The sequence below is a fragment of the Lontra canadensis genome, unplaced genomic scaffold (assembly GCF_010015895.1).
Source record: "Lontra canadensis isolate GAN:19392208 unplaced genomic scaffold, GSC_riverotter_1.0 scaffold1147, whole genome shotgun sequence".
Lineage (NCBI taxonomy): Eukaryota > Metazoa > Chordata > Mammalia > Carnivora > Mustelidae > Lontra > Lontra canadensis.
The window spans coordinates 1-16,629 of record NW_022632131.1 but is presented as its reverse complement, the minus strand read 5'-3'; the positions used below and the strand labels follow the sequence as shown (position 1 = coordinate 16,629).

The 16,629-nt window shown below is 42.4% G+C and overlaps 1 protein-coding gene across 1 annotated transcript; it reads right to left on the bottom strand.

The window, feature by feature from the left end:
* Positions 1-5,402: 5,402 nt before the first annotated feature.
* On the bottom strand, positions 5,403-6,165 carry LOC116863424 (E3 ubiquitin-protein ligase COP1-like). Its single transcript, XM_032850877.1, has one exon. It carries the CDS (start codon positions 5,853-5,855, stop codon positions 5,451-5,453), a length of 405 nt encoding a protein of 134 aa, XP_032706768.1. The 5' UTR covers positions 5,856-6,165; the 3' UTR covers positions 5,403-5,450.
* Positions 6,166-16,629: the final 10,464 nt, after the last annotated feature.

Below are 16,629 nucleotides of genomic sequence, written 5' to 3'. Positions count from 1 at the left end.
CATAAATAAAGAGGGCAAAGTGAAGAACAAAGATGAAGAGACACCACGTATAAAAACAAGAATTTAAGAAGCATTTTATTTTGTACAACACAAACCTTAACAGGAGAGAAAAGACTAACTTTTAAAGCCTTCCTCCCAAGCTACAGAAGCTTTGAGAAAAGGGTTGCAGGCTAAAATAATTATTTAAAACAGAAAGAAAACAACAGTAACAATATACATGTGCAAGGAGAAAAAATGAGCAACAAGGTTTAAGGCTTTAGTTACTTTAATCAGTAACAATTTTTTTTAGGGGCGTCGAGCTGGCTGGCACAGTCAGGAGAGCAATGACTCTTGATCTTGGGGTTGTGGATTCGAGCTCCACGTTGGATGCAGAGATTACTTAAAAAAATATTTTTTAAAAAGTTTTTAAATAAAAAAAATAGCAATTTTTAGAATATGACCAAATAAGTAATGTCGGCTTATTATCAGGAAAGGTTTCTAAAAGGAAAGGGAAGCTACTAATCAATACATTCTTTAATAATGAACTACTACTGCATAGTACCTTCCTCTCAATTTACAGACCAGAATTCAAGTTGATAGTCTTTCATATCCTGCTTCATAATCTTCTCTTTCATTCGCTCTACCACTTGATTCACCTAAGTCAGCTGACAAGGATGCTGATAATCCACCATCTGATAGCCAGGAAGACCATAATGAACTGCTATAACTTTATATCATTTCCCACAGAGTATCTTTTTTGCCATCACTGTTATCCAAATGATGCGCGCATTATAAAGCAAAAGATTCATCAGGTTTCAGTTTTGCAGATTCAAGGAAGTATTCGCCTGATGTTACTACAATAATAACATAATGAATTCTAAAGTTTATTTCAGTAGTTGAATATTACACTTTAAAAGCTCTTTAAGTTACAGTTAGTCCTATTTATAAGCTCACTGTGGTTTCAAAAGGCCATCTAAATTTTCCACTTACTTTTCTGTCACAAGGAAAATTATATATCATAATTCAGTGACTTTTAAATTTTTTTCACCATGATACCCCGTAAGATATACATCATATATAAGTATGTAATAAGCAAAAGTTCAAACAAAGTTATCTTTATCATGAGAAGTTATGCGACATCTCCTATCTTATCTCACTTTTTGGAGTTTGAAAAACACAGTAGCAACAATGATCAACAGGTTTCACCGTTAGTGTTAAATGTGGTTAATAGGTAATGGCTTCCTAGAATGTTATGCTGAGGATTACGAGACATGTGAATTCAAAACAGTTAACACTTGCCGTGGTGCTAAGAGTAGCAACAATGCCAGGATATGATACCATAATTACATGACTAAAAGTCTCTCTTCACATTAAATCCTGTGCTTCTTCAGGACAGTCTATTATTAATAGGATGACACAAGAGAGGCAGTCACCTATTTATGAAACAGCAGATCTATCTAATGTGGATCCTACCTATTCTGTATCGGGTAGGTGATCAGAATTAATCTTCCCATAAGGGGCTATCTACTTGAAAATACTTATTTCGACCTCAGAATAACTAAGACTTGCAGGGACAGAAAAAGTAATTTCAGGTAGCTGGAAAAGCTAATGCAGAGGCAGTAGTAAAGTGCTAGAAGAAAGATGTCATTTTAGACTCATAGTTTAGTTAAATGAACACGTAAGAAAAATGAGAAAAATCTAACAAAAACTGACTTTGAATTTCAAAGATTTATTCAACCTCAAACTAAATACTACTCTCCCCTGTACTACAGATTTTCCAACTATAAAACACCATTAGAATTATCTGCAACTTGGGGTGCCTGGGTGGCTCAGTGGGTTAAAGCCTTTGCCTTCAGCTTGGGTCATGGTCCCAGGGTCTCTGATCCATGGTCCAGGGTCTCTCTGCATCAGGCTCTCTGCTCAGCGGGGAGCCTGCTTCCCTTCCTCTCTCTCTGCCTGCCTCTTTGCCTACTGATGATCTCTGTCAAATAAATAAATAAAATCTTTAATATATATATATATATATATGTATATATAAAAGAATTATCTGCAACTTGATAGTACTTTGTATGAAACAAATAGTTAAGTGAAAACCATAAATCCCCAAAATGTTCATCAATTCAGCAATTAAATATAAACTTACTTTCAAATATGACATAAGTCAAGAGAGGCCAATGTGTGTTACTGAAAATCAGGCATTTGACTTTAAGTCAACTGTTCTCAAAAAAGGGTAAAAGGGCATGTCACTACCACCTGGATAGCTTTTCCAAACTACACTGTCATTCTACCCTCCAATTCTGGTCCCTCCTCTTGATGTGGGCAAGCAAACAGGCACGAGAATGGAGGGGTTAGGGATAAAAACATTTCTTTCATGAGATTATTAAACAGTTGTTTCCCTCCAACCTACCACATTTACAAGCCACTAGGGCCTGACTGGCTCAGTCGGTGGAGCACTCGACTCACGATCTTGGGGTTGTAAAAATCAAGCCTGCATTCGGTGTAGAGATTACCTAAAAATAAAATCTTTTGGGGCACCTGGGTTACTCTGTCAGTTAAGCATCTGCCCTTGGCTCAGGACTCCCATGGGGGCTCTCTGCTCAGCAAGGAGCCTGCTTCTCCCTCTCCCTCTGTCCCTCCCCAGCTTCTGCTCTCTGTCAAATGAATAAATAAAATCCTAAAAAAAAAAAAAAAAAAAAAAAAAAAAAAAAAGGACCACTAGGCTAAATACATGTGCTTATAAATTTTCTAATTTCATACAAATAAAGCACTAAGTTGAGAACTGGGAGATCTGAATTCTCATTTTCCCCCATATCTGTCCAATCTGAAACAAAGTTACTTCTTTGTGCCTCAATGGGAATGTATTACATCAAAACTAGAAGTTATAAATAACTTCCTGGAATTGTTCTTAAGGATAAAATCTTTAAAATGTGATGAATAAGGAATTATGATAAGGAATTATCATGATAATTCCTTTACCTTCACTTAGGTGTAAAAGCATAAAGTAATCTGTTCACTGTGTGACCCTGAAGCCTACAAGACAAGACCAACCACCTAGAGCCAATTAGAAATGAAAAAGAGTGGGGAGCCTGGGTGGCTCAGTCGTCAAGCGTCTGCCTTCAGCTCAGGTCATGATCCCAAGGTCCTGGGATTGAGCTCCACATCAGGCTCCCTGCTCCTCGGGAAGCCTGCTTCTCCCTCTGCTTATATGCCCTCTCTCGCTGTCTCTCTCTCTCTATCAAATAAATAAAATCTTTAAAAAAATAAATAAAAGAAAGAAAGAAATGAAAAGGATTCCTTGGGCCTTGACTAATCCCTATCTTCAACCCCAAAAGCTTGGCCAAAGAAAATCTAGCTTGAGAATTGGGAAAACAGATTCCCATTAATGAATTCTTCTCAATATTCAACCTCACCAGAAAAAGAAATTATGGACTAATGAGATTTTTAGAAAGTGAAACATTCACAATTTTTAACTGAAGACTTTCACTGGGCATTTCCAGGTTAGGAATTGGGACAGTACACTGCAATTGTTAAAAATTAGTCTACGGCCATACCACCCTGAATGCACCCGCTCTCTTCTGAAATTGTTAAAAATTAGGTGACAGACAAAAATGTTAATAATCTTACCACCACCACCACCCCCTCCTCAGAGAGGGAAAAAAATCAGTTTCAGCAGCTTATATGACTCTATGGCTTTCCAATTTCCTACAAAATGGCCAATAGTAATGCAACTCATATGGTTCCTGGCAGACAGTGTGCCAAATAAGTATCTGTTGAATGAATGATTGATTCTCTTATTTCTCACATCTTCTACACCATTTCAGTACACCTGTATGAATGCTGGCATATTTGTTTTCTTTTAGCCTATTAAAAATTAAAATGCAGGGCACCTGGGTGGCTCAGTGGGTTAAGCCTCTGTCTTCTGCTCAGGTCATGATCCCAGGGTCCTGGGATTGAGCCCCCCCAGCAACAGGCTCTCTGCACAGCAGGGAGCCTGCTTTCCCTCTCCCCCTCTACCTGCCTCTCTGCCTGCTTGTGATTTCTCTGTCAAATAAATAAAATCTTTTTTAAAAATAAATAAATAAATATTAAAATGCAAATGGTGGCTAAAAAGACAAATTCTAAAAACTCTCATTTTGTTTCATCAGCTTCTACTTCATCATATGGTACTGTAGTGGGTATGAGCACCAACAACTCTTAGACCCACCCATAAGCTGGTTAAATTATTTATAAATAACAAACACAATTATAGCCAAGTTTCAACGCAAAATTAATTAACTGAGTCCAGAATAATGTAAGACCAAAGCAAAAATATGAACGAAGATATTTTTACTGCAAGAACTAGAAACTCCTATAGTGCCAGCTTCTAGCCCTATCTTAATGATGCCAAGTCACATCATCTTCAACACTGAAGTAAATCAACTTCCCCTATAATGACAGTGCAGACCAACTTCCTACTAATATCCTATCAACCATTTCCTCTACAGGAAAAGCAAAAAGCCCTACCAGTTCTCACTTAGCTAAAAAGCAATTCCTTTCTCATAATCCTACCATTTGGATTGGGTTCTGGAAACCAAAAAAAAAAAAAAAAAAATTTAAAAATCCCAAAACACTTGCAGCAAAACAATCAACTCCATCTTTCCCTTAATATGGATAACCCATCCATGCCAAATACCAGAACTGAATACTACTGTGTATCACTGAAGATGCCAACTAGGATGACAAAATGTCTAATATCTGGGCGTTTCTCAAATCAGAAGTTCCAGTGCACTATAGACTGTTACACAAATGTCAGTTACATCTGAGACATGGATAATGTTTTAATAAATGTGGTTCCCTCTTTCAAGGCATTCAAGGACAAGTGGAATATTTTGTAAACAGACTTTATGGCTACAGTAGCCTCAACAGCAGATTTAAAAGTGGCCTACCCTTTGAAGTGGGAGGATAGTTACACACACACACACACACACACACGAGGGGATACAGACATGAAATACTACTTCTCCTTAAAGTATCCATTCCCACGTCTAGACCCATACTTTCAACAAGCAAATTATGACCAACTCCATCCCTCAGCATCCCAGGAAGCTTAATCCTCTCCTTGTATCCTTTTACAAGTTTAATTCACTTCAACAAGCAATCCGGACCGAGAGGGTGCCTAATTCACCACCCAGAAAAATCAAGAGCCAACTTTCTCCTTTTATGCACAACCACTTATCTGATCTTCTTTCTCGCCCCCCTCTTAATTACTCCCTGAACTCCCCTTCCTCGCCACCAGCACGGACCTCTTTGGTACCCCCCACCACCCTTGCCTCGGGACTCCAACATTCCCCCATTCTCACCCCATCAACCACCAGCCTGAAGGTCTGCAGACACCGCCACCGCACCAACCAGACCACCCTCTCACCGGACCCCACCAGCCCAAACACGGCAAACTCCTCATTCAGGGAAGGGGAGGGCGATGCTCTTCAAACTCACCACACGAAGTCGTTGCTTTTGTCCTCGTAGGAATTGATGAGCCCGTTGCACAGGGGGGCGAGCAGAGGTCTCTTCCTGCTGCCGCTGCCGAGGCTGGAGCTGCTCCCTCCCACGCCGGCGCTGGGCCTGGCCGCGCAGCTGAGCCGAGACAGGCCCGCGGACACCGCCCCGCCGCCGCTGCCGGACACGGCGGCCGCCACCAGCACAGGCCGCGCCGGGCCCCCGAGGCCGCCCGAACCCGCGGCCTGGGCCGCTCCGCCGGACGCCGCCGCCGCCACCGCCGCGGAAGGGGGCGACGGGGAAGAGGACAAGGACGAGGAGGCGGAAGTCACCGAGGAGGCCGCCGAGGAGCCAGGGCTGGTCCCGGCGGAGCCCGACCCGGCCTGGCGGCTCCCAGACATCGTGACTCCCCCACCTCCGGCCGGGCGCTCGGAGAGGGACCGCGACCGCGACCCGCCGCCGCCTCCCTCCCCTCAGCCTCAGTGCATCCTGAGGCCGCGCGCCGCGCCGGGAGGTGGGGCTGAGGAACAATAAAGTTGATTTTTTTAAGGCGAGCCCACAGCAGCGTCCGACGGGAGGGGGCGGAGGAAACTAAGAAAGCGGAGGGGAAACCACTACCGCTGCCGAGGCCGCCACCGCCGCGGGCCCCGCCGCAGCCAACCGGGGCGCGCGGAGGGCCGGCCGTGCGCGCACGCGAGCGGCGGAAGGGGCGGGAGCGGCGGCGGAGACAACTTCGCGGGCCGCCGGGACGCGCACAGCGCGCCCCCGGTGGCGGCCTAGTAACGTCGGCCGCGCTCGTCCACAGCTGTAGTCGCTCGTGACGTACGGGGCGGGGCAGGTTGTGCAACGGGTGAAAAGGCTACAAAGAGGGGAATGAATGATAGGGTGGTGCAATGGTTTGGGAGCTGGGGCAAAGAGCGGAGTGCCGGCGAGAGGACTGCGCACGCGCTCTGGGTTTCGACCCTCGCGGCTGCCCCGGGTCTCCGGTCCACGCTCGGAGCGTCGCGGGCGCGGAGTCACCGCACCACGCCGGCGTGGAGGCGAGCCGCATTCCTGAACGTGGAGAGGGAGCGGTCGCTGTCGCTGTCGCTGATCGCCGAGAGTCTGGTGGTGTGACCTACTGGCAGGTGCTTCCGCGCTGCGGTTTGAAGGCTCTGCAGACCAGGACGGGAGGAAAAAACCCAGGAGCTCAGAGCTGTTGAAAAGAGCACTGGACTGAGAGTCAAAAAGTCTGGGCTCTGCTGTTAAACCATTCCACAGTATTGTGAGGACTAAATTAAAATGAAGTCGGTGAACGGTGCTTTGTAGATTCCGAACATTGTAGCAAATGTTAGCAATTTGATTGGTTCGACCATGCTGTCTTGTATCTTGAAAAATTATTTACCAAATTAAGCATAACAATAATGGGAAAACAAATTATATTTAATCTGAACACAGCTCAGTCAGAACCTCGATGTAATGTGGATCTGATACATTTCTAGCACAAAACAAGGAAACCTGGCAGTTAATACGCCCCAAAAAGTGTGCAATTTCTGGTAGTTTTTTGGAATATCAAAAATTGAATACAGATTTTCATTTTCCATTTTAAGGATTCTCAAGATTCCGGGGGATACAAATTAGAAACAACAGGGTAATTTTCGGTGCCCCTTCCAGCTCTGTCATCCTGTGGTTCCCAGAGGGAAAGATCCCAAATTTAATTCTGTCCTGTGAATTAAAGACCTTTCCCTAGGAACTTTAATCCATGCTGAAGAGACAGAACCAGGGAAGGGCCTAGATGAAGGCCCAGCAAAAATTCCTAGCCTTTCCTCTGACCAGTGTTCCATCAAAAGGCTGTCATCCTCAACTTTGACTTTACCTCTTACCTTAATATTACCAGCTCACGTTTCTGATCAGAATATGACATAGGAATGAGCTTATCAGATCTCCAAGAATCACCCTCCTTGTGTGAACATTGCATTACCTAAACACTTAATTTCACTTTCAAGACCCATCTGAAATATGAAGCCTTAAGGACACCTCAGCAGAAATATTTACACTCCACTTGGTGCTCCTAGGGTATTTTTTTTTCTTTTTTGCACTTATAACATTGTTATTTTCCTGGTTTATGTGTGGTTCTCCTCTGCTAGCTTATTAGCTTCAGCTTTGTATTCCCAACATATAATATACCTATGATAGGTGCTTATTAAATATTTCTTGACTAACGAATAAAGCAATTGGTCTCATTTTTAGTTTAATTATTTGCTTATGGTCCATTTTTCCAACTAAATTGTAAGCTCTATCAAAGACAGGACCATATTGGTTCTCATTGGGGAGTCAATAATTTCTTGATGAAGGAATGCATTAATAAGTAAGTGTTGGGTACCTGGGTGGCTCAGTTGGTTAAGCGACTGCCTTCAGCTCAGGTCATAATCCTGGAGTCCCGGGATCGAGTCCCGCATCAGGCTCCCAGCTCCACGGGGAGTCTGCTTCTCCCTTTGACCTTCTCCTCGCTCATGCTCTCTCTGTCTCTCTCTCTCTCTCAAATAAATTAAAAATAAAACATTTTAAAAAAATAAGTAAGTGTAAAGAATCTGATGAATATTTATCAAGTACTTAGTATACATAGACCTACACTGGGCAAGAAAGAGATAAAGAAGTTTATAAAACATTGTTCCTGCACTCAAGAAGCTTAAGGAATAATTGAAGAACTAGAAAAATGAATACAAAGATAAGTAACACTACCAAAGAGCACATACTACGTGCTTAATGAGTGAAGCAGAGAAACACCATAGGAGCAGAAACAAGAGCACTTGCTAAGGGCCAGCCGTGTGTGGCATTGGAGGAATGTTTACATCAAATTCAGGTACCTGTTTTATAGGGGGGAAAGCTTATTCAGCAAAAACTCATCTGGGGACCAGACTGTGAAAGTCTTGAATCCACTTCTGGAAATAACCTACAGGCAATTGGAAACAATGAAAGCATTGCAAGGGGGTAAAATATATTCAAAGTGTTGTTTTTAAGATTAAGTTTTCACCAGATTAATCTTTCAGAAGAGGTTGGAGATTAGGAGCAAACAAACTAATTAGGAAAAAATGATGGCAGTCCAAACATAGGTGAGGAGATTCTAGATTAGTGTGCCGACAAAGAAAGGGAGTATTCTGAGAAAAACACAAAAGAATCTATAGGATTAAGTTACTCTTTGTAGAAGAATCTTCACCATCCCTGAGGGCATGATCCATGATCTGTCTTGTTCATTATTCTTTTCCCCAGTACTTGGCACAAAGGCCATTAAGTCGATTAAGTAAAAAATGATGGAATACAGGGGCACCTGGCTGGCTTAGCCGGAAGAGAGTGTGACTCTTGTTTTCGGGGTCATGAGCTCCAGCCCCATGTTGGGTACAGAGATTACTTAATTAAAACTATTTGTTAAATGATGGACTGCAAAGAAGAATGAGTGTAAAGATGAGTCCAGGGATTTCAGCATGATGACAGAATTGGAGAAGGCCAGTGGCCAGTGGATGTTTTAGTTTTGGACGTGTTCAGTAAGTGGATGAAAATATATTCAAGGGGGCACCACAGTGACTCAGTGGGTGGAGCATCTGCTTCCACTCAGGTCATGATCCCAGGGTCCCAGGGATGGAGCCCTGCACTGGGTTCCCTGCTCAGGGGGAGCCTGCTTCTCCCTTCTCCATGGCCCCCAACTAGTGCTCTCTCTCCCTCTCTCTCTTTCTCTCTAATAAATAAATAAGATCTTTAAAAATACATGTGTGTGTGATATATATACATATATGTATATATATTCAAATAAACAAATCCAGGCAGTGACCAAAAATTCAGGTTAAGACACAGGAAAAAGTTCAACACATGAAAAATAAAACTGCAGGTTCCTGAGATTCTGACTCTAAGTCTGGGGTGGGCCTATGAATATGTATTCTTTTTTTTTTTTTTTTAAGATTTTATTTGTTTATTCGATACAGATAGAGATCACAAGTAGACAGAGAAGCAGGCAGAGAGAGGGGAGAAGCAGGCTCCCTGCTGAGCAGAGAGCCCGATGCGATGCGGGGCTCAATCCCAGGACGCCGAGATCATGACCTGAGCCAAAGTCAGAGGCTCAACCCACTGAGCCACCCAGGCGCCCCTGAATATGTATTCTTAACAGCACCCAAGTGAACCAAACGCTTTGAGAAACACTGATCGTTCTGTAGGGAATGCCCGAGAAATATGTGAAATGGTCTCTTTCTTCCAAGTAGCTTATTGAAGAGACTTCTTAGCTGAGAAGCCTCCTAGAAAAAAAAATCATCAGTGCCTAGTATTACCTCTTTGGAAACTAGGTTCAGTAAAATCTAAATTTAAGAAAGGAAATGGAGGGGATAGGAGATGTGATGCAATGGAATTTCCCTTTCATATCAGTTAAATCTATAAAGACTGTTCTCAAAGTACACAGTCCCTATTCTTTTCTACAGGCAAAATGTTCTGGAAAAGCAGAAGAGAAAAGAGGAAGCATGGCAAAACACATACACACACACACCAAGGAATTCAGACGTCAGGAAAAGAAGCAAATAGAAGAAGAAAACATTATGAAAATGAAAGTAATGTAAAATAAAAACTAAGACTTAATAATTGAAAGAACTCCATCACATTGTTAATTAACCCTATAAATGACAAAAATGACAAGACAAAATCCAAGTCTTTTATGAAAATGCTGTTACTGAAGTAAAATCCAAAGGAGTTAAGATGGAATGGAATTACCAAAAAGATTAAACTTCGAGACCTATTTCCAAAGGGGCTAAGCCAGGGGTGCCTGGCTGGCTGAGTCAGAAGAACATACGACTCTTGATCTTGGGGTTGTGAGTTTGAGCCCCATGTTGGGTGTAGAGACTACTTAAAAACAAAATCAATCAAAAATAAATAAATAAATAAATAAATAAATAAAATCGATCAATCAATCAGTACAAAGTAACTTATCCAAGTATAATCTGTTAGGGCAGTAAGACTGCTGGTTTCTACCTCCAGCTAGTCCTGCCCTTTGCTAACCAATCTCTCAAAAAGATCCTTTCTAAAAAGCTTTATCTGCCTGATTCACCAGAAGAGTTTGCCGCCTGTTTGCCCTGTTTGCTGTCCAAGCAAATCTCTTAGTGAATAATAGTTTCCTGTTAAGTTTTTTCTTTTTAATTTAATGGGATTGCCTGTTTTAAAAAAAGAGAAGAGAGAGATGTGAAATAAACATGGTATTAAAAAGCTGAGCTGACGGGGGAAAGGAGAAAATATATTTTTTTGTTAGTGTTAATGGACAGGAGAAAAATAGAAAGGTTTCTATAATACAATAGCATAATAATACATCTAGAAGAAAATAATCCATCATCTGCTGGTAAAATGAAAAGCTCCAATTTATGAATTAAAACCAGAGATAGGGGAGCCAGGGTGGCTCAGTGGGTTGAGGCCTCTGCCTTCGGCTCGGGTCATGATCTCAGGGTCCTGGGATCAAGCCCTGCATTGGGCTTTCTGCTCTGCCTGCCTCTCTGCCTGCTTGTGATCTCTCTCTCTCTCTCTCTCTCTCTGTCAAGTGAATAAATAAAATCTTTAAAAGAAATAAAAAATAAAACCAGAGATAGACAGTTACCTATGGAGAACTCTAATTTCTTAAGAGTTACTGTTCGCAAACAACTTTTTTTCCGAAAACGTGTATCACACTCTTTTCATTGCTAGAATGGCATTGTCAACTTTTATTCTGTTCTTCCAGTCTTCTGTGTAAAATTGTAAGCACTTTTTAGGGAAGATAAGCTAATAGCACTGATACCTTGGTAAGTCAGTCAACATATTAAAAGAAGTTCATTTCCTGGGGCACCTGGGTGGCTCAGTGGGTTAAAGCATCTGCCTTTGGCTCATGTCATGATCCCAGGGTCCTGGGATCAAGCCCCGCATCGAGCCTGCATCGAGAACTGCATGGAGCATCGAGCATCATCTGGCTCTCTGCTCAGCAGGGAGCCTGCTACCCTTCTTCCTCTCTCTGCCTGCTTCTCTGCCTACTTGTGATCTTTGTCTGTCAAATAAATAAAATCTTAAAAAGAAGAAGAAGAAGAAGAAGTTCATTTCCTTTATTAAAGCACCTCTTTGGCAAGCTACTGCTAGCAATTTTAGTCAAGGCAGTTGTAAAAATATGTCCTGGACCAATCAGAAGTATTCTAACAACGAAAGATTATAGGCAGAGCTGTGTGAATGTGAGTGCAACTTACTGAATAGGGTTAGTCAGTTTCCAAAAAAAAAAAATTGCCCGAGACTGGGAAAAGTCATTTTGGACTAGAAAAACATTTGTTCGGGTGACTGGGTGGGTCAGTCAGTTGAGCTTTCAGCTCAGGTCATGATCCCCAGGGACTTGGGGTCAAGCCCCACATCGGAGCTCCCTGCTCCAGCTCTCTGTCGCTCTGTCTCTCTCACTCAAGTAAATTTAAAAAAAAAAAAAAAAAATCCTTAAAAAAAATTTGCTCACCTGATATATGGCAATATGTTTTGTATTTTATGAATATACGGGTAGGTTTAGATCCACTTGAAAGTAATAAAACAAAACAAAATGAGGTCTATTGAATTCTAATGAATTCAAAAAAGAACAATTGGAGTCATCTTGAGGTGGAGACCAGGTAATAAAGGGCAAAAAAGGAAAAGAAAAAAAAACCAAAAACTTTGTGTTGAAATTAAAGCATGTAACATAGTGAATCTTTTGCTCCATGGATTTAACCACTCATGCATGCAATGTAGCATAACTAAACAATCTGGGAAAGGGTATATAGCTAGAATCAAGCACTGTTTAAAAGAACAAATTATTGGGGCACCTGGGTGGCTCAGTGGGTTAAAGCCTCTGCCTTCTGCTCAGGTCATGATCCCAGGGTCCTGGGATTGAGCCCCGCATAGGGCTCTCTGCTCAGCAGGGAGCCTGCTCCCTGCCCCCCCACCCCCACCTGCCTCTCTGCCTACTTGTGATCTCTCTCTCTGTCAAATAAATAAATAAAATCTTAAAAAAAAAAACAAAACAGCAAATTGTTCACTGTGACTTGCATCAAGACTCCTTCCTGAAAGAATAAATGAAACAAGATGGGATCGGGAGGGAGACAAACCATAAGAGACTCTTAATCTCACAAAACAAATTGAGGATTGCTGGGGGAGAGGGCGCGGGGGGTTGGTTATGGACATTGGAGAGGGTATGTGCTATGGTGAGTGCTGTGAAGTGTGTAAACCTGGCGATTCACAGACCTGTACCCCTGGGGCTAATAATACATTGTATGTTAATAAAAATTAAAAATTAAAAAAAAAAAAGAATTTGGGAAAAAAAAAAAAAACCCTCCTTCCTAGACTGCAACTTTCTTTCTGCCTAGTACCCTGGGCATTCGGGCAAGCCATACTGTGATATCCACTGCAACACATGCTCCTATCATCTACTAAATTCTGTTAAAAAAAACTGAGAATGCTAAAGTAGCTCTGGATTGTGAAATTGTGTAACCAACCTAGAATGAAGGGTGAATAGTATTTGGTTATAATCATTGTAATTAGATTTATACCAGGTTGCAAGAGAAGTTAGTGTGGGAACCTATTGTTAACCTTATTTTTTTAATTTTTTAAAAATTTTATTTATTTATTTGACAGATCAAAAGTAGTGGTGGGTGGGGGGAGCAGGCTCCCCACTGAGCAGAGAGCCCCATGCAGGGTTCAATCCCGGGACCCTAAGATCATGACCTGAGCGGAAAGCAGAGGCCTCAACCCACTGAGCCACCCAGGTGCCCCTATTGTTAACCTTTAAAGGTGAGGTCAATTAAAACAAGGATCCATTCTGACCTATTTCCTCTTATTTCCTGAGTCCACATGGTAATTCTTACATTTTTAATTTGCTCTATTCAGATAACAACAGGTATTTCTTACCTCAGCCTGAGTCCTCCCACCCAGAGCCTCAGGCAGATATCTACCATTAAACCAGTTCATAAACTGCCTTTGCACTTATCAATTCATTGTGAGATAATAGAAACTGGCATTATCTCATCTCCAGTTGGGAAAAATGAGGTCAAAGCAGTAAAGTCGCTGGCCAAAATTCTAGCACTCCACCCAGTGTTCAAGGACTGAGGGTTGCCCAATCTGGGTAATCTCTGTCCAACAGTAGTTCGACAGATAGAAGAGTGTATGTTAGTTCTGAGTCATTACACCAAAGTCACAAGTAAAAATTGACTATCATACACCACGCCTCTTTCTTTCTTCTTTCACTGTTTGATATGATCTCATTCTCAAATACTTGGTTTATACCAAGATATAATAGTGTTAATAATACATCTGAAGAGGGCGCCTGGGTGGCTCAGTGGGTTAAGCCGCTGCCTTCGGCTCAGGTCATGATCTCGGGGTCCTGGGATCGAGTCCCGCATCGGGCTCTCTGCTCGGCAGGGAGCCTGCTTCCCTCTCTCTCTCTCTCTGCCTGCCTCTCCTGCCTAACACAACCATTTAAAAAATCTTGTGATCTCTCTCTGTCAAATAAATAAATAAAATCTTTAAAAAAAAAAAATAATACATCTGAAGAAATTACAAGCTGAATCCCATCCTAAAAATTGAATTCTGTATTGATATCCACTGCAGTGTCAACAGAAGTGTATTACTTTCCATTGTTACCATAACAAATTACCACAAATGTAATAGCTCAAAACAATAGAATCTAGGCTTGCTGGTTTCACCGTTGAATCTCACAAGATTCAAATCAAGGTCTCAGGGGAGCTGCTTTCCTTTCTGAAGGCTCTGGGGGATAATCTGCCCCTGGGCTCCTTCAGATTGTTGGCAGAATTGAATTTTGTGGGTCATAGGATTGAAGTCTGTTCTCAGCTTCTATGCACCTGCATTCCTTGGCCGGTGGCCCCTTACCCCTCTCACCAGCAACAGTGAGTCAAGACCTTCTCACACTGCATGTCTCTGATTCTTCTGCCTTCCTGCTCCACTTTTATTTATTTTTTTTTAAGATTTTATTTATTTATTTGACAGAGAGACAGTGAGCAAGAGCATGAGCGAGGAGAAGGTGAGAGGGAGAAGCAGACTCCCATGTAGCTGGGAGCCTGATGTGGGACTCGATCCTGAGACTCCAGGATCATGACCTGAGCTGAAGGCAGTTGCTTAACCAACTGAACCACCCAGGCACCCCCTGCTCCACTTTTAAAGGGTCTATGGGATTACATTGGACCCACCCAAACAATCCGGGAAAAATGTCTCTAAGAGTCAGCCAATTACATCTACGAAATATCTTTGTCTTGTAACATAACATATTGGCATGTTCCAGGGATTAGGGTATGACATCTTTGGCAGAGCTTTTCATCTGCCACTTGAGTGGCTCATTTGGTGAAGAGTCTGCCTTCTGCTCAGGTCATGATCCCAGGAGGCTCCCTGTTCAGTGGGGAGTCTGCTTCTCCCTCTCCCTCTGCCCCTCCCTTCTTTATCTCTCTCACTCTTTCCCAAATGAATAAATAACATCTCTAAAACACTACAGTCTTGGGGCACCTGGGTGGTTCAGTGGGTTGAGACTCTGCCTTCGGCTCAGGTCGTGGTCTCAAGGTCCTGGGATCGAGCCCCACATCGGGCTCTCTGCTCAGCAAGGAGCCTGCTTCCCCATCTTCTTCTGCCTGGCTCTCTGCCTACTTGTGATTTCTCTTTGTCTGTCAAATAAATAAATAAAATCTTTAAAAACAAACAAACAAACAAAAAACCCTGCAGTCTTTAGTTAATAATACTGTTTCAATATTCACTTCATCAATTATGACAAATGTAGCATACTAATGCATTATGTTAATAATAGGAGAAACTGCTGGCAGGAGGGCAGATATGGAATTTATGTGTACTCTTTGCTTAATATTTCTGCAAACTTAAAACTGCTCTAAATAATGAAGTCCATCAATTTTAAAAAAAGATGAAAATTTTAAAAATGAAATTTTCAGAGGTTTGAAGAATAGATAAAGGAAAATTAAAGAGAGAAAATAGAGGAAGAAATGGTTTTTTGTTTGTTTGTTTGTTTGTTTTAAAGATTTTATTTATTTATTTGACAGATCACAAGTAGGCAGAGAGGCAGGCAGAGAGAGAGGAAGGGAAGCAGGCCCCCTGTGTTTCTCATACTCCAGTAACCCCCAAATTGTGTGTCAAATCAGTGTTCTCCTTACTCTTCAATGCTATTTGAAGATATTTTTTCCTTTTTTTCTTTAAGATTATTTATTTACTTATTTATTTGACAGAGAGAGAGAGAGATCACAAGTAGGCAGAGAGGCAGGCAGAGAGAGAGGAGGGATGTAGGCTCCCCACTGAGCAGAGAACCTGAAACAGGACTCGATCCCAGGACCCTGGGACCATGACCTAAGCATGGTCATGACGAAGGCAGAGGCTTTAATCCATTGAGCCACACAGTCGCCCCTCTTTCTAAGATCCTTATGTTGAAATCCTAACCCCCAATATAATGCTACTAGGAGGTGGCTCTTGGGGGCTGATTAGGTCAGGAGGGGAGAGTCTTAGTAAATGGGATTAGTGCCATTATAAGAGACACGAGAGCTTGCTGCCTTTATCTCTCCTCACTGCCATGTGAATATACAAGGAGACCACCATCTCCAAGCCATGAAGTGAGTGCTCCCCAGATAGGAAATCTACCAGCATCTGGATCTTGGACTTGGAAGTCTTCAGAACTGTGAGAAATAAATGTTGTTTAAGCCACCCAGTCTATGGAGATGGTTGTGGCAGCCAGGCTGACAAAGGCAGATGTATTATAAGCAACACTAGATGTTAATAGAAAAAATGCCTACACTGTTCTGAGGGAAAACGTTTTTAAGCCTAAAATTTTAAAACCAAACTATGAGTCAAGTTTGAGGGCAGAACAAAGTTATTTTCATACATAAAAGTGCTTAAAATGATTCCCACCTGTATCCCAATTCCTTTTGCCTGGCCCAGTCACCTCGTTGCTGAGTACAGTCCGGTAAGGCCTTGTCCTCCGGACGATCGCCCTTGGGTGGCTGGAGCTGGGAGTCTGCTTTCTAACCTGCTTCTCTCCTTCCACCCACCTCCCAGGCCAATAGCGAACAGCCGAGCACTGACACAAGGCTACCCAAAACTCCAGCTTCCTTGGGACCAACCTTGCAGTGTGGTTAGTGAGCCTTGGCCCCCTGGAGAACTAGACTGCGATTAGTCGCCTCATGAAACCTCATT